The sequence below is a fragment of the Rhinoderma darwinii genome, chromosome 7, assembly GCF_050947455.1.
Source record: "Rhinoderma darwinii isolate aRhiDar2 chromosome 7, aRhiDar2.hap1, whole genome shotgun sequence".
Lineage (NCBI taxonomy): Eukaryota > Metazoa > Chordata > Amphibia > Anura > Rhinodermatidae > Rhinoderma > Rhinoderma darwinii.
This window is the reverse complement of record NC_134693.1, coordinates 111,343,114-111,365,780: the sequence shown is the minus strand read 5'-3', so window position 1 is coordinate 111,365,780 and position 22,667 is coordinate 111,343,114. Positions and strand designations below refer to the sequence as shown.

At 42.5% G+C, this 22,667-nt stretch overlaps 1 protein-coding gene across 2 annotated transcripts in view; it reads left to right on the top strand.

Annotated features, from left to right (window-relative positions):
• The window catches only part of SYN2 (synapsin II), a 356,436-nt gene that overhangs the window by 309,957 nt on the left and 23,812 nt on the right, over nt 1–22,667 (top strand). For both annotated transcript variants that reach the window (XM_075833843.1, XM_075833844.1), the window contains exon 10: nt 5,796–5,945. In XM_075833843.1, coding sequence (XP_075689958.1) covers nt 5,796–5,945 — 150 coding nt within the window. The remainder of the gene's footprint in view (nt 1–5,795; nt 5,946–22,667) is intronic.

The following is a 22,667-nucleotide window of genomic DNA, read 5'->3' as shown; positions in this document are numbered from 1 at the left end:
GTTGTTCCCGTACTTGTACGATTTTTGTCCTTTCGTTTTAGTTTTTTTCATCTTCACCTTCCAAGATCCATAACGTTTGTATTTTCCCATATCTGTAAACCTATGAGGGTTGTTTTTTTTGCGGGATGAGTTGTATTTTTTTATGGCATCATTTGATGTACCATATAATGTATTGAATAACTGTAAAAAAAAAAATAATTGTTGGGTTTCATTTTTACGGCATTGACTGTGCAGTGAAAATGACGTTACATTTATTCTGCAGGTCAGTACGATTACAGCGATACCAAATTTACATCGTTTTATTTATGTTCTGCTACTTTTACAAAATGACAATTTGTTTAGTATTGTGTCGCCATATACTAAAACCCATACATTTTTATTTTTTTCATCAGTTGAGCTGTGTGAGGGCTTGTTTTTCGTGGGTGAATTGTAGTTTTTATTGTTACCATATTGGGGTACATACGACCTTTTGATCACTTTTTATTATATTTTGGGGCAAGTGAGGTGACCAAAAAACTGCGATTCTGGCATAGTGATTTTTTTCCTATTGGGTTTAGGCCCTGTTGACACAGAGTTTTTTGACGCGGAAACGGCGTCGGAAAACGTGTGAATAAATGCCTTTCAATGGGAGGTGTTTTTTCCCCGCGAGCAGAAACCCGTCTCGCGGGAAAAAGAAGCGCTATGCCCTATCGTCGGGTGTTTACGTCTCTGACCTCCCATTGACATCAATGGGAGGCAGAGAAAGCCGCGGGTGAAAAACACGGCAAACGGCGTGCAGGCACATCAAAATCTGCCTCAAACTTCCAGGCGAATTACTCAGTGTGAAAAGGGCCTTACCCTGCTGGTCGAATAACATGATATTTTAGTAATTTTGGACTCCGTTGTCACTCCACATCCGTTCCGGTGTTCTGTTTTAAACGGACATTGTGCTTCCGTTTGTCTTCTGTTTTTAACGGTCCGTTAAAATCCATCTTGTGTGTTAAATGCAGGGAAATATGGCACGCCCTGTCGTTGCTTGGCAACGGATCCGTGAAAAACGGACGGCACACGGATGCCCTCCGTGTGCCGTCCATTGTTTTGATGGACCCATAGGCTTCAATGGGCGAGATGGACACTGAACCACGGACAAAAGTAGGACATGTTCTACTTTTGACGGAACGGACGAACGGAACTGCCAAAACAACAGAAGTGTGCGTGGCCCCATTGAACTGAATGTGTCAGGGTGCTATCAGTTAAAAAAATAGATAGCACCCTGAAGAAAATAACTGAAGTGCGCATGAGGCCTAAGGGATTAAAGATTCCAGAGGGTCCCAGATAGCCTACCTGATAAGAGTATTTATGTTGCTATATGTATACCTAAGCTAATTTTTCACATACGTACCACGAGACTAAGCCAAATAGTCTAAAGTTATAATAATAACAATGTAAAAAAAAACGGGGGGGAAATAGTGTTCTTTTTTTTATATCGTGAAATAGCGTAATAATCTGTTATACATACACCTCACAAATTATCTATGGTGTCTGGATTATCAGATTTCCGAAATTATTATATGACAGAAAATTCAAGAATACTGCACAAAATTTGCTCCTATAACTTTGTTTTTTTAATCAGAGGAATTTACTAATTGGTGATATCTGACGGTGTTCTGCGTCTGGTTTTATGAAATTCCACAATACATTGCAATTTTGGATTTCACTGTATATTTGATATTGTGCAAAATGTACCCATTACTGTATTTTTAAATATGCTGCATACAGCGCTATTCTTTCCATCAAAACGATAGTCACCACCACAGGCACCACAGATTATAAGCCGATGGGGTGAGTTGGCCACCAGTGGTATCCGTCATACAACGGATCCAGCACTGCGTCATAATAGCTCTGCATCTCATACGTTTACAGCAGGGTGTGACCAGTGATTGGGGGTTTACAATATTATTTTCTAAATATTACTGGAAGTAAACCCCAATGCCATAATGTTTGATTCTTTTTTTTTTCCATAATTTGAATTATGTTAATTTATATGTGCCAGCTGCTTACGCAAAAAAATTGCGACTTTTCTTTTTACAGCACTTTTAAAATAAAATTATTAGGTTTAGCGGAAGCTCAGCCTAACCAATGGGCCAACAAATTTACTTTAATTTAGGCTCGAAGCTGGCACAGATTTCCCTTTCTGGCGCACAGACATCCAAATATGTGACTAATTTATAAAGAGGCGTGTGCCCCTTAATGAATTTATCGCATCATACTCCAGCGGCATTCATTCGTATGAAACGCCAGTCTAAGAAAATCTGCCCCAGTGTTTAGTGTACAGTGGGTCGTCAACATACAACATTAATTGCTCCGGGACGACCATTGTATGTTGAAACCATAACCCCATGGAAAACTGGTAATTGGTTCCGATGCCCCCAAAATTTGTCACGCTGGGGTTCTTTGAGGGCCATGATATATATGTTTATACATCTACTCTGGTTCTATCTGGCTCTCTTAAAAGCAAAGTGAAAAACTAAAGTGAGTTGCTCTGCAGGCAGTGCAATGTGAGATGCTCTGCGGACACAGGCAATGCAATGTGAGATGCTCTGCGGACACAGGCAATGCAATATGAGGCACTCTGCGGACAAAGGGAATGCAATGTGAGATGCTCTGCAGACAGGTGGACAATGCAATATGAGATGCTCTGCAGACAAGAAGACAATGCAATATGAAACCCTCTGCAGACACAGGCAATGCAATGTGAGAGGCTCTGCAGACAATTAGACAATGTCGGTGTCAACCGGTCCGCTCCCTTAGGCTTCATGCACACGACTGTGCCCGAGATTACGGCCGCAGGCGGCCGGCCGTTTTTACGGGCCGTGCTCCCATCATAAGGGCTTATTCAGAAGAAAGTGATATACGTCCGTGCAAAGCGCGTGATTTTCACGCGCCTCGCGCGGACCTATGTTAGTCAATGGGGCCATTCAGACAGTCCGTGAGTTTCAGGCAGCGTGTGTCCGCTGCGTAAAACTCACGACATGTCCTATATTTGTGCGTTTTTCGCGCATCACGCGCAAATTGAAGTCAATGGGTGCGTGAAAATCACGAGCAGCACACGGAAGCTCTTTCGTGTGACGCGCGTGGTTCGCGCAACAGCAGTAAAAACTATGATTCAAAACAGAAAAGCACCACATGCTTTTCTGTTTACAAACATACAAACAGAGTGTCATAATGATGGCGGCTGCGTGCAAATCACGCAGCCACGCATCATACGCTGCTGACACACGGAGCTGTTATGTACCTTTTGCGCGCGCAAAACGCAAGCGCTCGTGTGAATCCGGCCTAAAGTGTAGGAGCACGGTCCGTAAAATAATAAAATAGGACATGTCCTATTTTTCACGGCAGGTTTCTACGGCACGGACACCCTCACGTAGGCATACGGGAAGGTGTCCGTCGGCCATAGAAATGAATGGGCCCGTAATTACGGACCATAATTACGGGCGATTTTACGGTCGTGTGCATGGGGCCTAAGTAATAATACAATTGTTCACTTCTCTATTCACTTATACATCAGCTTTTCCTAAACCTCTGTGTTAGTATTCTTTTACTGGGCAGCGTCCAGTTGCTATACTGACTGGCACGCCCCGTCCCGCTTGCATAATCCAATTACATGCCCTCTATGAGCCGGGCCAATCTAAGACCCGGTCACATGGGCTGTGGCAGCGGTGGAGGGGGCGTGGCTAAGCCTTTATAGTGTCAGTGTTCTCGGCGCGGCTTCATATCATTTGCGCTTTAGTCCACCATCAGGGCTTTAGCGCAGCAGTTTTCACTGCTCTATCGTCATAGCAGTTTTAAAGAGGCTCTGTCACCAGATTTTGCAACCCCTATCTGCTATTGAAGCAGATAGGCGCTGCAATGTAGATTACAGTAACGTTTTTATTTTAAAAAAACGAGCATTTTTGGCCAAGTTATGACCATTTTTGTAGTTATGCAAATGAGGCTTGCAAAAGTCCAAGTGGGTGTGTTTAAAAGTAAAAGTCCAACTGGGCGTGTATTATGTGCGTACATCGGGGCGTTTTTAATACTTTTACTAGCTGGGCGCTCTGAAGAGAAGTATCATCCACTTCTCTTCAGAACGCCCAGCTTCTGGCAGTGCAGATCTGTGACGTCACTCACAGGTCCTGCATCGTGTCGGCCACATCGGCACCAGAGGCTACAGTTGATTCTGCAGCAGCATCAGCGTTTGCAGGTAAGTCGATCTTACCTGCAAACGCTGATGCTGCTGCAGAATGGATGCTGCAGAGTGGATGATACTTCTCTTCAGAGCGCACAGCTAGTAAAAGTATTAAAAACGCCCCGATGTACGCACATAATACACGCCCACTTGGACTTTTACTTTTAAACACACCCACTTGTACTTTTGCAAGCCTCATTTGCATAACTACAAAAATGGTCATAACTTGGCCAAAAATGCTCGTTTTTTAAAAATAAAAACGTTACTGTAATCTACATTGCAGCGCCTATCTGCTGCAATAGCAGATAGGGGCTGCAAAATCTGGTGACAGAGCCTCTTTAAGGGGAATAGTGGATACAAATGTATTACTATTGCCCCTTTCTCCACTGTTGGTGACCTCACTTTAGCTCTAGTGCGCTTATTTATATGTCTTGTTATTAACTGTCATTGTCGATTTAGCACATTTCAACATGTTCCTTTGGGACTTGTAGTACTCCTTGCTGAATTTTCAATACTAGTGTCTATCTGGGTAGACCTCTGTTGCTTATCCAAGGTGACCACATGATCCGTCATTTAGAATGCCACTTTTAATGCACATCTAATAACAGTTAGATTTATTATTCACAATATCCATTTTTCCGCTACGTTCTCAGTGATACGATACCCTCAAAATGTCCACCTGAAACGATAAAAAAGGTGGATTGAAGACAAATAAACACAAAAGTACAAATAAAGCATGTATTGTAAGTACAGTGGTCCCTCAAGTTACAATATTAATTGTTTCCGGGATGATGATTGTAAGCTGAACATATTGTAACTTGAGACCATAAATCTATAGAAAACTAGGAATTGGTTCCAAAGCCCCAAAAATATCAACCACAGATAAGAAAAAATGACGATTTAGCAGATAATACAGACAAAGCAAGTTGTCACTTATAAAAGTCAGAAATACTGCGGCTGCTGGAGGCTGTAAATCACTTTCCACGATGAGGACAGGAGCTTCTTCAGGAGCCTGTACAGTACACAGTGTACCAGAAATATAACCTGGAGCCATCCTCACCTGGTGTCCAAAGGAGCAACTTGTCCTGGAGCAGGTAAAGAGCAGTACAGGACATGCAGTACTGTACTGTATAGAGGCGCTAGTAGACAGCCAATCAGGGCGTGCACTGCATTACAGCAGGTTTTTACAAGAAAAATACGCATTCTGATTAGCTGGATCTTCTAGCCAATCACACGTGCCCCGCATCCAGACCTTTTGTGGAATTGTATGTGGAATATGGTTTCAAGTTAGAATGTCCCAGGAAAGACCATTGTATGTTGAAAATATTGTAACCTGAGGCCATTGTAACTTGAGGGACCAGTGTATATATATGTAAATGTTCGATTCAGCAGGTGCTCTTCCCCCAGGGCCACCCATAGTCACAGACCAAGTGTTCATTTGTAATTTTCCATAACTAATACCTAAAATTTTGTCGTTTAAAAGGCTATAATAACCAATGCAGGTACATTATGCAGTATTGGTATATTAATATATATTGGTATTGGAAAACACCATCTCATAGAACCCGATTATTCTGTTTTCTTTCAGGTCATGGACTGTACAATGCCAGTGATCGGTGAACACCAAGTAGATGATCGGCAACTTGTTGCGGATTTAGTTGTGAACAAGATGAATTACGCGCTGTCTAAAACGTCTGTTCCCTCCCCACAGAGACCAACTGCAAGCGCACAGCCACAGGTAGCCATTTACTATGTCATACAATGTGAAGAATGTACAAAATTCTAACCATGTGATAGTAAGTAAAAAGCATGTCTGCTTTTCATCAATGTCCCTGAAGACAAAGCTGTGATCATCACATTACAGGTAGTGTACACTTATTATACAAGAAGATATCAGTCTCCAACTGGCACCTATTCCCTTAGATTGGATTAGATTAACGTAATCTGTAGCTACTATAGAAACCATGTGCAGAATATGCAAAGGACTTGCTTAGTAGTACCAAATGTGTTACTCAGAGCAAATAAAAAGTAGAAAAAGCTCTTAGTGCTGACTTATTATGCCTTTTATCAAGCTAATTATTTTAACGTTTAATGGAGTAATGTGCCTTATTGTAAGGTATCCTTATAGCGTCCAATTATAATGTATTATTATACTAGAATAAGTCTCCATCTAGTCACTTAAAAGAACGCAACCCACTTAAATTCTTCCAAATTAGAGAACACCTAGAAAAACAAGCTAAGCAATAACTGATAAAAATGACAAAAATACACAATAGCAAAATAAAACTACACACAAATAACAGGGCCCCATAGCGACACTCGGAATAGGCCCCACTAAGAGCTCTGCCAAATGTATTATTTAACTATAAAGTTAATGTCTACCATCATTTCTCCACGTATCTTTATTGTGGTTAGAGCTGCGTTTTTTTAGACATAGGCTGGGTTCACACGACCTATTTTCAGACGTAAACGAGGCGTATTATGCCTCGTTTTACGTCTGAAAATAGGGCTACAATATGTCGGCAAACATCTGCCCATTCATTTGAATGGGTTTGCCGACGTATTGTGCAGACGACCTGTAATTTACGCGTCGTCGTTTGACAGCTGTCAAACGACGACGCGTAAATGGGCTGCCTCGGCAAAGAAGTGCAGGGCACTTCTTTGCCACGTAATTTGAGCTGTTCTTCATTGAACTCAATGAAGCACAGCTCAAGATTTACGAGCGTCTCAGACGGCTCGCAAAATGCGAGGAGGAGCATTTACGTGTGAAACGAGGCAGCTGTTTTCTCTTGAAAACAGTCTGTCTTTTCACACGTAAATGACAGCTAGCGTGTGCACATACCCATAGAGTTATAATTTTGTCTGCACGCAGCCACCTCCACCATTTATACAGTATTGAACTCATCTGTAAAAATCTATTTGCCGAGAGCGTCCGCCTAGTGACTCTACTGTGTGACGGGAAGCTGCCGAAGTACAAAGCAGTCGTGTGATTATCTTCATTAACAATACTGTAAATCAATATACTTTTCACCCCATTGTGGGGCTTACCTTGTACTAAACATACTTCATACATGGGGTCACATATGACACCCCGCAAAAACCTGAATAACGAAAACACACCAGAATATTTGGACATAAAGGCTGCCGTGTTTTATTATGGGTAACATAAAACAATTCAATGAAAAACCAAATTGCATAACTTAATAAACCAATAAGTAATGTCCAAAAATAAAAAACGCCCCGTCGGAACAGAACGCTGTATTGCCCATTGAAATCAATGGGCAGATGTTTGGAGGCGTTCTGCTTCTGATTTTTCAGCCGTTGTTCCAGACATTTACGGCCCAAAACATGTCTGAAAACACTCCGTGTGCACATACCCAAAAGGTATAACATTATTTTTTTCTTAGTCTTGTCCAAATGTATTTATTTGATTTTATTTGTTGGTGGGATATATAGGGCTTTCTTATAATCTAAAACTGGAGCAAATATCAATTAATTTTGTAGCTCTTTTTTTAGGGAAAAATACAGGTTTTCCAAATTTTTACATGTTATGTTTTAAGGTAGTTTGTTCAATGAATAATTTTTACCCCAAAAATGAATCCTCTAATTCTCCTGCGCATTGCAATGTTAAATATGTGTATATTGTGTAATGTTTGATGTCGCTATAGCGCCAAGAACAAAGACTCTATTTTAGCTTTAAATGTGGCTCTTCCCTTAGATTTAGGCCTTATTCACACAAACGTGTCTGTTTTGCGGGAGTAAAAAACGCAATGTTTTGCGTGCGTTGCAGTTCCGTGTAACATACATCTACGGTGCTCGTCTACGTTTTTTACGCGCATATGTCATTCGTATGTCACACGTTTTCTACGTCAGCAAAATAAACTGAAGGTGTTTTTTTTCCCCATCATTTCTTTAGCAACTATTGCGTGAATCACAGCCCATATATGACTTCAATGGGTGCGTGATGCGCAAAAAACGCACAAGAATAGGACATGCAGTGAGTTTCACGCAGCGGACACACGCTGCGTGAAAAACACTGAATGTCTGAATGGCCCAATTTGACTTGCATAGGTCCGTGTGACGTCCGTTATTTTAATGCGCGTAACACGGACGTGAAATATACGCTCGTGTGAATAAGGCCTTATGTGTAGCCTCTGTACATGGGGGCTAATCATCCAAGAACAGACATTTTTTAGTAAAGGGGCAACAGCAGATAGGGACAGGGATGTACAGGCTAAAATTGATGACAGGAACATATGCCTGAGCATCTGGCATCCATACAAAACGTGTTCATGTCACTCAGAATGTCTAAAATTGGTGCGTGCGTGTTCGGAGAAGTGTGCAGTTTTGTAAACTTTTTTTTTTACTAATTTAAATATTTATTTTATTTATTTTACATTTTACCGTATTTATGTATTAGTTAATTATGATTTTAGTTATTTTTTATTTTATTTTTTACAACAGGTGCACAGGTTAGCAAGGAACACATTATCTATGTGTTCCCTGCTGTCCCCATATACAGATCACTGATAGCAGTGATCTAATGGTAGCAGCCCATTAGATCACCGCTATCAGTGATCTGTATACACAAACACGCAGAGAAGATGTAGATCTCGTCTTCTCTGTATCCCTCCAAGCCCCCTCTGCAAAGGAAATCCCTGCGACATCATTGATCCTCGCCGATCAGATATTGATATTGATGGCCTATCCTGATGATATATCATGATCAATTTCTTATGACTGGACAACCCCTTCAATAGAAATATTAAATGGTGAACTGCCTTTGCATTGATAGTTTATTGAACCAGCATTGTAGAATAGATTATATATGAATACAAGCACTCTTCTCATAGATGAATGGTTTGTCTAAAAAATACTGGAAATAATTAAAATGATGACCACCAGATGGCGCTTTACGCCTATTTTCTTTTTAAAAACAGCGAGCTGTGCATCAGACTTTACTGCGGAATATTCAGATTGTTTTATGATAATGAAGCAGCAGGTGAATATTCAAAAGTTATTTATAATTTTTTTTGCATTATCTGTGAATTCGTAACAAACCATTTCTCTGCTTTTCAGATCAAGGAAAATCAATACAACTGATCACGGTAGTCTTTAATTACACATCTAATTTTCCTATATCACTGAGGCTGGACGTCTCGGTCAAAATGTGTTTTTTGACGCGATTCGCGACCAAAACGCATTTTGACTGCGATGTGTGAGCTCAGCCATAAACAGGTGACTACGGCCAATTTTATAGGAGGCCAATTAGCCAGTTAGTTATGAGTCTGTTTTTGTATACTATTTTTGCAAAATCAGGGTAAAACGCCATGGTGTATATGTCCTATTTTGGATGTTTATTTTTTGGGGTTGCATTTGACTGAGTATACTTCATTTATGGTGTTCTACAAGTGTTTCTGGCTGTGCTCAAGAATGAATATTAGTTGTGACATTTGCAGTCTATGGGGTGCCCTGTGGCTGTCACTGTTGTGGGGTACAGTAAACTGTAATAAACTGTATGAGTTACATTTTAAAGTGTTACTCAGACATTTATGGCATATCGACAGGTGTCACCGCCAACTCCTTATTGATTCTCTGACTGGATGTGGCGGCCGAGGTCGGAAAACTCCCATTCTTCACATAGGTGCTGAGTATTGGGCCAGCTAGAAAGCTGGCAATGCCCGTAAAACAGATACCAAATGAATAATAAACTGAAGTCAACACTGGCTTGATAGATTAATATATATTAAAGTATAGAAGTCTAACCTATTCTAGGCTTATAATGGGCACATTTATCTTACCTCTTGAATGAATTACCCTATAATTATCACAAAGTATACACAATAAATCCTAGGTTACATTGCTTGAATTGGATGACATATCTGATGAATTTGACACACTTTTTATTCCAGTAAACCATAGCTAGGTCTAGGATCCAGCTCCAACAGTATATAGCCAACAATGACTCACACAAACGATATTGAGGCCTTACAATACCCCCCAGTAGTCACAGCAGAGCTTTTTATATCTTTAACCACAACTATACCCCCTCCCACGGCCCGTTCTCTTAAAGCGAACATCAGAATAGGCTCTTCATGGTGTAAATATAGCCAATAAAATCAAAGTTCCACATTGTACGTGTTTTAATAAACAGTTTTTATATCATTCAACGTTCTCTCGCACTGGAAACGCTGGTATTATACCCTCCATTTGGATTAGTTTCTTCCAAAATACCAAAAGGCTCGTTATCACCTGTTCTACGGTTACCCCTCCAGTTCTTTACAATGACTCTTGGCACTATGCCTCTGGCAATGTAATATTCCTACTCATTTGGAATGTCATCAAGGTCATTGTGGTTGTAGACATTAATTAATATTACAGCATGATTCAATTCTTTCTACCATTAGTAATCAGTTGTCCACTATTAGCCAGGAAATTACATTTTAATAAAGGGAACTGAAAAGCTTGAAGCAATCATCTGAAAGTATAGTCCAGGCTGACCGTCAGTGAGATATTGTTAGCAGGAATACATATCACTGTACTTAGGGCTTATTCACAGGAATGTAAAATACGTCCGTGCTACGCGCGTGATTTTCACGCGCGTCGCACGGACCTATGTTAGTGAATGGGGCCGTTCAGACTGTCAGTGAATTTCACGCAGCATATGTGCGCTGCGTGAAACTCACGACATGTCCTATATTTGGCCGTGTTTCGCGCTGCACGCACCTATTGAAGTCAGTGGGTGCGTGCAAATCATGCTCGGCACACGGAAGCACTTCCGGGTGCCGCGCGTGATTCGCGCAACAGCAGTAAAAACAATGAATGAAAACAGAAAAGCACCACGTGCTTTCCTGTTTGTAATCATAAAAACAGAGTGTCATAATGATGGCGGCTGCGCGAAAATCACGCAGGCGCGCACCATATGCTGATGACACACAGACCTTTTGCGCGCGCAAAACGCACACGCTCGTGTGAATCCGGCCTTGGAGTTCTTATATTATCACTTCAAATTAGTGTTTAAGATAAGCAACTTGAAACTTTTTGGCCCTAATGCAAAGTTTATGACGTCCCCCCAAGAGTCATATACCATGTATGGCCCCCCAAGTATCATATACCATGTATGGCCCCCCAAGTATCATATACCATGTATGGCCCCCCAAGTGTCACATACCATGTATGGCCCCCAAGTGTCATATACCATATATGCCCCCCTAAGTGTCACATACCATGTATGGCCCCCCCTAAGTGTCACATACCGTGTATGCCCCCCCCCCAAGTGTCACATACTATATCTGGCCATGCAAATGTGTCACATAGTAAGTGCCCCCCAAGTGTCATACCAAGTGTCACATACCAAGTGTCATACCAAGTGCCCCCCCTAGTGTCACATTCCATATATGGCCCCCCAAGTATCATATACCATGTATCCACCCCCCAAGTGTCACATACCGTGTATGGCCCCCATGTGTCACATACCATGTCCGGCCCTCCTAGTGTCACATATCATGTATGCCCCCCCAAGTGTCACATACCATGTATGGCCCCTCCAAGTGTCACATATAGTGTATGGCCCCCAAGTATCATATACCATTTCTGGCCCCCCAAGTGTCACATACTATGTATGGCCTCCCAAGTGTCATATAACATGTATTGTACTGCTGTCCTATGTAACAGGGTCCAGGTACGACTTGAAAATCTGTACCCCCTATAGCTACATCACTTTTTATTAATATTATTAGTATTACAATATCTTTATGTATGGTCAGCATGTGATACCACATTTCCCCTGTAGTGGCAGATTCAGAGGAAATGTGCAGATTGGTGCAACTGCATAGCTAATCCCTGAGGGTTTCATATGATGGAATTGTGGTGATGAGCTGGTCTTCCTTCCCTGTCGTCTTGAGGGTTCTCGGGGACAAAAAATGATGGCCTGTGATCGCCACGTCCCTTCATTGTTTACACAGGCGTAGCAGCTTCATCGTATGGGAGGCTGTGTGTGGTACTGCAACCCAGGGCCGGCCTTAGGCTACAGGGTGCCCTGTGCGGAATTGCCCTTTGGTGCCCCCCACTCAATTTATAATTGTTATGTATTGTCTGCATTTGGTGTTTTTGTTTTTGCATTTGTAACGCCGAAAAACGTGTCAAAAATTCTTGGTTTAAAGAGGCTCTGTCACCACATTATAAGTGGCCTATCTTGTACATAATCTGATCGGCGCTGTAATGTAGATTACAGCAGTGTTTTTTATTTAGAAAAACGATCATTTTGGTTATGACCTATATTAACTTTATGCTAATGAGTTTCTCAATGGACAACTGGGCGTGTTTTACTTTTTGACCAAGTGGGCGTTGTACAGAGGAGTGTATGACGCTGACCAATCAGTGACCAATCAGCGTCATACACTTCTCTCCATTCATTTACACTGCAGATAGCGATATAGCTATATCACTATGTGCAGCCACATACACAAACACTAACATTACTGCAGTGTCCTGACAATGAATAAACATTACCTCCAGCCAGGACGTGATGTGTATTCAGAATCCTGACCACTTCTGTAGCGTCTCTGTGAGACTACAGCACAGCACAGCGAGATCTCGCTGTAAATGACAGCTTACAGCGTAATCACAGAGAAGTGCAGTGCAAGTGGTTAGGATTCTGAATACACATCACGTCCTGGCTGGAGGTAATGTATATTCGTTGTCAGGACACTTGAGTAACGTTAATGTGTGTATGTGGCTGCACATGGTGATCTAGTAAGAACACTATGTGCTGTGTAAATGAATGGAGAGAAGTGTATGACGCTGATTGGTCGCTGATTGGTCAGCGTCATACACTTCTCTCCACAACGCCCACTTGGTCAAAAAGTAAAACACGCCCAGTTATCCATTGAGAAACTCATTAGCATAAAGTTAATATAGGTCATAACTCCGTCAAAAATGATAGTTTTTCTAAATAAAAAACATTGCTGTAATCTACATTACAGCGCCGATCACATCATGTACAATATAGGCCACTTATAATGTGGTGACAGAGCCTCTTTAAGCCTTCCATTGACATCAATGGTATAGTGCATACCACACGTATTGTTAAAAAATGTGTCACGTAAAAAAAGTAGTGTCAGGTCAATTCTTCGGCACGTAAAACGCGCCGAAAATGCGCCAAAATCGCACCTTATTTCTATAGTCAATGGGAGTTCTGATTTAGCGGCAAAAAACGCTATGAATACGCGTCAAAAGCGCCTGTAGTTTAAAAAGAACTTTACAAAAACACTAGTGTTTTTAAGGGTATGTGCATGCACAAAGTAAAAAACATCTCAAAATACGGAGCTGTTTCCGATTTTTCCGCCGTTTTTAGAACAGTGTGAACAAGGCCTATGTTTTGTTAAGGCTGTTTTCACATTACGTCCTGCCTGTCCATTTATCATATGCGGCGGAAAAGCTCCTAGCGCATACATTAAATGGACACACAAAACATGCAGTATATTTTTTTTTACTGGACGCCACTGCATAAAATAGCGCAGTACCCCCTGAACTGAGGCTTTTTTTAACCTCCATTAGGTGTATGGGACTGTTTACCATACGTTCTGGGAGCTTTCCCGGTGCATACATTACACGGATGGGCAGGATGTAATGTGAAATTACCTTTAGGCCTGATTTACACGAGTGTGTGCGTTTTGCGCACGCAAAAAACGCTGCGTTTTGCGTGCGCAAAAGGCACATAACAGCTCTGTGTGTCATCAGCGTATGATGCGCGGCTGCGTTATTTTCGCGCAGCCGCCATCATTATGACACTCCGTTTGGATGTTTGTAAACAGAAAAGCACGTGGTGCTTTTCTGTTTACATTCAGAGTTTGACAGCTGTTGCGCGAATCACGCAGTTCGCACGGAAGTGCTTCCGTGCGGCATGCGTGGTTTTCACGCACCCATTGACTTCAATGAGTGCGTGATGCGCGAACAGCGCACAAAGATAGGACATGTCGTGAGTTTTTTTTAGCGGACTCACGCTGAGCAAAACTCACGGACTGTCTGTATGCCCCCATAGACTAATATAGGTGCGTACGACACACGTAAAAAGCTCGCGCGTCGCACGCACGTATATCACGCTTGTGTAAACGAGGCCTCAGGCTGAGTTCACACGGGGCAGATACGCTGCGTAAAAGAACGCAGCGTATCCGCCCTGTGTGCCACAGGGAATTTGGAGTGAATAACCGCACCAAACTGTGGGGCAGTTTCTCGCCTGGAATGTCTGCTGCGAAAAACTGCTTGCAGGCTGGCCTCCTGGGATGACGTTTCATCCATGTGACCGCCGTTACAGCCTGTTATTGGCTGCAGCGGAGGTCACATGAGATGAAGCGTCATCCCAGGAGGATAAAACACAGATCCCTAGGTAAGTATAAGATATTGTTTGTTTTCTGAGTGGCGTTTTTTGCGGCAGGATCGCTGCGAACCCGCCGCAAAAACCACAACTGCTATTTTTTGCGGAATGTACCTCCCCATTGAATACAACGGGGAAAACCCGCAACAAATAAGGCGCGTTTACGCAAATACAATTCACAGAATAAAACTCTGCACCACAGGTCAGTTTTTTCCGCTCCGTATTTACACAGCGTGTGGATGAGATTGTTTTATCTCATCCACTTTGCTGCTACTACTAATTCCGTTGCGGGAAATCCGCAGTATTTACGCAACGTTTGAACTGGCCCTTACTCCGTTTACTCAAAGGCTATCTTTTGTATAACAGGAAAAATATTAAAACTGCTGTCCACGTGGGCAATGTTGGTACTTTTTATTACTTCTTATTTAACTCACTATGAAGGCCGTAAAAAAGTAAATAGCCAAAATCGCAGTTTTTTGTTCACATTAGCTGTAAAAGAAATGGAATAAAAAATTATCAAAAAGTTGCATTTACCAAAATATTGTACCAATAAAAGCTACAGCTCGTTCCGCAAAATATAAGCCCTCACACCACTTGGACCAAAATATAAAAAAAAGTTCTGTCTCTCAGAATGCGGTGCAACATTTTTTTTTTTTTTTTAACAAATAGTTCTCTTTGTAAAAGTAGTAAAATATATTAAAAACCGATATAAATTTGGTATCTACGTAATCGTGTTGAGCTGCAGAATAAAGTTAAGTTGTCGTTTTTACCGCACGATGAAAGCCGTAAAATCGAAAACCAAAAAACTATGGAGGAATCAGTTTTTTTCTACTTTCAGCCCACAAATATTTTTTTTTCAGTTTCCCAGTACATTATATGGCACTTTAAATGGTGCCAATAGAAACTACAACTCATGCAGCAAAAAATGACCACCATCCTATTGACGGAAAACGGAAAAAGTTATGGCTCTAGGAAGGTGGGTAGTGAAAAACATATGAAAAAGCAATAAATGTCTCAGGCGTGAAAGGGTTAAAATAAGAAAGCAGCCCATACTTACCTCTCTCTTCCCAGACGTTCCTGCTTTGGGGGCTCCCGTCACCTCTGTTCTCGGTTGGTATACAGAGCGGCTGCAGTGGTGACATCACGTTGACAGTACATCACCGCTGCAGCTGCTCTGTATACAAACAGTGAACAGAGGTGACAGGAGCCCCCAGCGCAGGAACGTCTGGGAAGAGAGAGGTAAGTATAAGTTCTTTTTTATTTTAACTTCTCCTCTACTGAACAATGTGCCCATCTGCCATTTATTAACAGTGTCGTTCAGTGCCACCTTGTTGCCCATTTTCCACTTATTGCCCCTTTAGTGTCCTGTTTAGTGCCCCCTTGATGCATATTTGCCATTTACTGCCCCTTTAGCACCCTCAGTCACAGAAGAATAATAAATGAGCAATAAATGGCAAATGGGCATCGAAGGGGCACTGAACAGGACACTAAAGTGGCAATAAGTGGCAAATGGGCACCAAGGTGGCACTGAATCCTCTGCCCATTTGCCATTTTTAGACCCCCCCATCAGTGCCCCCATACAACCGAAGCCCACAGTCTGACTGACCTGATGGGCTTCTTAGGGCATGCCCCAACGTGGCGGATTTCCTCCGCAACTGTCCGCATCAATGCCGCACCTAATCCGGGTTGCGGATTACGGCTGCGGATCTGCCCAAAATGTGCAGTAAATTGATGCGGACTAGCTGCTACGGACTGCGGAAAAAGTGCTTCCCTTCTCTCTATCAGTGCAGGATAGAGAGAAGGGACAGCACTTTCCCTAGTGAAAGTAAACGAATTTCATACTTACCGGCCGTTGTCTGGGTGACACGTCCCTCTTTCGGCATCCAGCCCTACCTCCCTGGATGACGCGGCAGTCCATGTGACCGCTGCAGCCTGTGATTGGCTGCAGCCGTCACTTAGACTGAAACGTCATCCTGGGAAGCTGGACTGGAGACAGAAGCAGGGAGTTCTCGGTAAGTATGAACTTCTATTTTTTTACAGGTTGCTGTATATTGGGATCGGTAGTCACTATCCAGGGTGCAGAAACAGTTACTGCCGATCGCTTAACTCTTTCAGCACCCTGGACAGTGACTATTTACTGACGTCTCCTAGCAACGCTCCCGTAATTCCGGGAGCCCCATTGACTTCCTCAGTCTGGCTGTAGACCTAGAAATACATAGGTCCAGCCAGAATGAAGAAATGTCATGTTAAAAAAGCAAGACGCATCCGCAGCACACATAACATGTGCATGACAGCTGCGGACTTCATTGCGGAATTTAGAATCTCCATTGAAGTCAATGGAGAAATTCCGCCATGAGTCCGCAACCAGTCCGCCACTGCTCCGCAACAGACAGAGCATGCTGCGGACACCAAATTCCGCTCCGCAGCCTATGCTCCGCAGCGGAATTTTACGCATCGTCTAAACGAACATTTCTAAATTTAAGTGGAAGTCAATGGAGAAACGGCTCCGCTGCGGATTAACGCTGCAGAGTGTCCGCAGCGGAATTCAAGTGAAATTCCGCCACGTGTGAACCCAGCCTTACAATGCACTGCGTCCGCTGATGCTGCTGGAACGGAGCCCTGGGGAAATAGACAGAGCAGGACCACATGGTAAGATAGGCCTTATTCACACGACATGGTCCGAGTGTCGGACGATAAAATCGGCCGTTTTGGTCTGTTTTTCCAGGCCGGTTTGCATCCGTTTTGCTTCCGTTCTGGGCCGTTTTTAACGGCCGATTTTGTCCCGTTTTGCATCCGTTTTTTTTCCCTGTCCGTTTTAAAATCGGATGAATTTCATTTGTACATTTTTGCCACACACTTCCCTCTGTAGATAATGCCACACACTGCCCTCTGTAGATACTCCCACAGCCCCCTGTTGGTAGTGCCAAACAGCCCCCCCTGTAGGTAGTGCCACACAGCCCCCCTGTAGGTAGTGCCACATATCCCCCTGTAGGTAATGCCACACAGCCCCCTGTAGGTAATGCTACACAGCCCCCTGTAGGTAGTGGCACACAGCCCCCTGAATGTAGTGGCACACAGCCCCCTGTAGGTAGTGGCACACAGCCCCCTGTAGGTAGTGGCACACAGCCCCCTGTATGTAGTGGCACACAGCCCCCTGTAGGTAATGCCACACAGTCCCCTGTAGGTAATGGCACACAGCCCCCTGTAGGTAGTGGCACACAGCCCCCTGTAGGTAGTGGCACACAGCCCCCTGTATGTAGTGGCACACAACCCCCTGTAGGTAATGCCACACAGCCCCCTGTAGGTAATGCCACACAGCCCCCTGTAGATAGTGGCACACAGCCCCCTGTATGTAGTGGCACACAGCCCCCTGTAGGTAATGTCACCCAGCCCTCTGTAGGTAATGCCACACAGCCCCCTGTAGACAGTGGCACACAGCCCCCTGTATGTAGTGCCACACAGCCCCCCTGTAGGTAGTGCCACACAACCCTCTGTAGGTAATGCCACACAGCCCCCTGTAGGTAATGCCACACAGCCCCCCATAGGTAATGCCACACAGCCCCCGGCATCTAGTTCTACACAGCAACCCTCCCCCCAAAGATGGAAGCCCCCCTACCTGTCTGCAGATAGCGCCACCGTTCCAGGAGAAGTCCCTGACTTCAATGTCCTTCAGAAGTGCCTGACGTCACTGTGTCCATATATGGACACAGTGAAGTCAGGGACTTCTCCTGGAGCGGAATCCCCGGCCACATCGCCGAGGATTCCGCTACAGAAGTCGCTGACGTCACTGTGTCCATATATGGACAGTGAAGCTAGGGACTTCTCCTGGAGCGAAATCCCCGGCCACATCGCCGGGGATTCCGCTTCAGAAGTTGCTGATGTCACTGTGTCCATATATGGACAGTGAAGCCAGGGACTTCTCCTGGAGCGGAATCCCCGGCCACATCGCCGGGGATTCTGCATCAGAAGACCCTTACTTCACTGTGGAATCAGGGACTTCTGCTGGAGCGGAATCCCCAATCCCCGGCCACAGCGTTGCCGAAGCTCCTACAGGGAGCAAAAAACATACCCTCCTCCTCCTCCTCACATGCACTTCGCACTGTGAGGATGAGAAGGAGAAAGCGCGAGCGACGGAAGACAGGGCCGTCACTTGGTGATCGTTCAATAATCCTAAATGAATCAAATATCTTAAAATTTACTTATAAGATCCTGTTGATGACGGATTTATGGTAAAACAGTTCACACAACAGATTTGTTGCAGAAATATTCCACAGAAAAACACAAGAAATCTGCAGCGGAAGATCCGCATCAAATTGCAGCAATCGTATTTAGCTGCAGATTCCAGTGTAGATTTTCATTTCATCACATGCATTTCAATAAGGAAATTCTGCAATAAATACATGAACATTTGCAGCAGAAATTGACATGCTGTGAATAAAAAAAAACGCAACGCAGGCTAATTCCTGTCTGGAAAATTTCTGCAGCATGTGGATGAGATTTGTATAAATTTCATGCCTTTTGCTGGTACTTTAAAACACTTCAAAATTATTCCGGACAGAAATTGTGTGAACAAGGTCTAAAGCATTTGCACTGCATTTTACATAAACTGGTTGATACTTGAAAAAGTCCTGTTCTGCGGTAGAATACAGAATTCTGATAGAGAAGGGAAACCGTACAAGTTCAGATGTTTGTAGACATGTCTGGCAGCATAAAATATCCTTTAATAATTGTGTCTTTACATAACACAAATCTTCGCTAATAACAGGGTTCATCAGGATGTAGATTGTTATTATAGCAAAGCTTGTGGATGTCTTCATTTTTTCGGCTGTTAACCATTGCCCTAATCCACCTAACCATGTGACCTGCGAATATTTAAAAGCCAGGAATAGCCCCAAAATCGACGTTTTTATTGACCCCTTATTTCCTGAACATTGAGTTCCATTCCAGGACATCGTTTCTTACATGGATTGATTTCCTGCCATTCATTTGACTTGGATCACTTCATTAGGGGGTCTTCTTCGTGTACTACAGAAGCTGTATTTTGTTATATAGCACTTACGCTGAGATAAAACAAAAAAGTGTAAGTCAGTGTTGCATTATCCTCTTTTGTGAAGTCTTTCTATACTCTTTTTGGTTTGAGTTGCTGGTTAACGATCAAACTTGACTATCTAGAGGAAGTAAAAGTCGTAACAAGGTTTCTCGTACCTATAATATTATAAGGAATGAAGATGTCTAGATGATACAAATCAGGACGTCCAACTAAAGCAATTCTGTCGTCACCCAATTCTGTGAGTGCAATTCACCATGAGCCGCTCTATAGAAAATGGCAAGTAATGAGGCCCCCACCCCATTCCATTTATAGACAAGATAGATAGATAGATAGATAGATAGATAGATAGATAGATAGATAGATAGATAGATAGATAGATAGATAGATAGATAGATAGATAGATAGATAGATAGATAGATAGATAGATATTTTACTTCCCCAGTTTTAAATCTCTGTGGATCATGTTGCCACTAAATAAATAAAGATTATTATTATTATAATTATTATAGAAAAAGGGAGCCCTAGGCAAGTGCACAGTTTGCCAACCTCTAAAATCAGCCCTTGCCATTACAGATTGCACAGGGGTTGTCACGTTTTCCTGGCTTCTCATTTTTTTTAATTTGCCTTGAGATTTTGGAAGACTGTATGCATATGAAAACGTAAAACCCACGGGTAGTCTAGTTAAATAAATAAACCCCTTAATAAATTAACCAACGACACTTAACTTCTTTGAATGTGGGGTTGACCCGGGGGTCGGCCACAGCTTTATTAATTTTAATAAATAATAAAATAACATTTTGTTAACCTGATCAAAAATCTCAAAACTCTAAATGACCTTAACCAAAGGTCAATGAAATACCTGTATGCCTGCCTATTAAAAGGACATGTAGGTGAATACCCTTCTAATACCGCCAGCTGTGACATGAAACAAAGCAACATACACAAAAGTACAACAATCAAGACACCACCGCATCAGAAATAAAAGCGTAAAAGAAAATATCGTCAAGTAATAAACACAACTGTTTTTTTGGGCGGGTTTTCCTTATCATTTTCTTTGTTTTTCTTTTTTTTTGTTTTCTTTAAGTATAATTTTTCTTTTCTTTTTATGTATTGTATGCTTTTCAAATAGTTTTTTTTTTTAAAGAAACAGCAAATGAAAATAAAGCAAACAGTTACACAATCAGATAAAATGACAGATGAAAAACACCACCACAACTACCAGAGAGGGAAAAATTCAGCCAATTGAGGCTGATGAGAGAGGGGATGGGAACTATATACTACCCCCTTTTTAACATAATCCTTCCCCTCTCCTCTACCCATACACCCTCCTCCTCCTAAAATAGCTGACTCACCAGCAAAGGAGGGAAGACTACCCAACTAAATTTTTAACCCCTTATACCGCAACAGTCCCAGGCTCAGCGGTTATACACCTTTCGAGCCTCCAAAACTGGCCAGATTAAGCCAGGTCTGGCCAGGTCAGGAGATATGAACTGGCCAGGTCAGGAGATATGAGACAACCCTTGTGGGAGCTGCAAGGCCATGTCTACAAAACTTCAAAGTAAAAACTGTGTCAATACCACCTATTAAATAGTCCTGGAACAGTTCTATGGACCAGATTGTGTTTTTACAAGCCTTTTTTTTATATTGCATTTGCCCATTAAAGTCATGGTAAAAAAAACACCAGAAAACCCTAAAACAATTGTTGTTGTCAGACACAAAATGTGAATGTACATCAGGATGCTGCAGATTTTAAGCTGTCATTATATTAGTTGTCTCTGAAAGGAGATGATATAAGAACTCAAAATCCACTGAATACTCCTGTATAGAAAAGGACTTCAACTCAAGGAAGGATTTATATTTTTGGAGATTTTTTGGTTTAAGAGGGAAATTTAATAAAGAAAATAAAACTACTACGTACATGGACTTGTGAAATGGTTTTATGGCTCATGAATCGTTGTTGCCTTCAATTTTATATTCTTATGACTCTTGCTAAGTTTTATTTAACTTGTCCGTGATGTCTTAAAACTTGTAAACCGAACCCTGTATTACCATTCGTGGACATTGCTGGGGCGAGATATTGGCTACTGAGTAACTTTCTCCTGTAAATATTGTACTTAAACATCCAGCACGTGATGGCTATTTCATATTACTAGATGTTGTAAAAAAGGATTTCGATTTGACACAATATATTTAGTGTAGTTAATGACTAGCACAGTGTTTGCTGTAATTTGGCGCTACTGTTCTTATGATGCCATTTATATTCGGGAGAGATGATCAGATTTTAATAAAATGCTGTGATACTGTTCATGTGCGACAGACTGTAGGATCAGCTCACGAGCTAAAGTCCAACCAGGCTAATTTACCGGCTGAACTTTGATGTGTTTCTGTATTCTCCGGTATACACAGGAAAAGCAACCATTTTTTTGCAATACAGTAACAGTTCACTAACAAATTCGGATATTTAAAGAGATTTTTGAAGCAAGAGGTAGAGCGGTTCTAGGCTTTTAAACATAGAGTTCTGAATCTGCTCCAATTTGTCAAAGCGACCCTCTGGTTCTCCATACAAGTTTTACATAATATGGGGGCTGTATAGTTAATGTACCCGGTGCCCTCCTTTCCAGCATTTCTGCCGCGGATCTGACGATTCCGGATCTTCTTTGCATTTTTCTAACATGGCCGCCATCTTCTCAGACTACCCTATACACACTGTGCTTCAGTAGTCTGAGACACTCCGCTGATGACATGTAAGGGACCTGCTCAGGATGGACACAGTGCTGACGTCATCAGCACTGGTCCATCCGAGAGCAGGAGGAACAGTCTTAGCCTACCAAAGCACGGTGTGCATAGGGCAGTCTGAGAGGCCGGCAGCCATTTAAAATGAATGCAGAGGGGATCCGCGGCCGAAATACTAAAAAGCAGGGAACCAGGTACTTTATACATTCCCCGTATTATGTAATTTTTTTTATGGAGAAGCAGAGGGTTACTTTAATGCTGTATTTTTCCCCTTCTGTAGTTCATTTGCACTACAGTGAAGG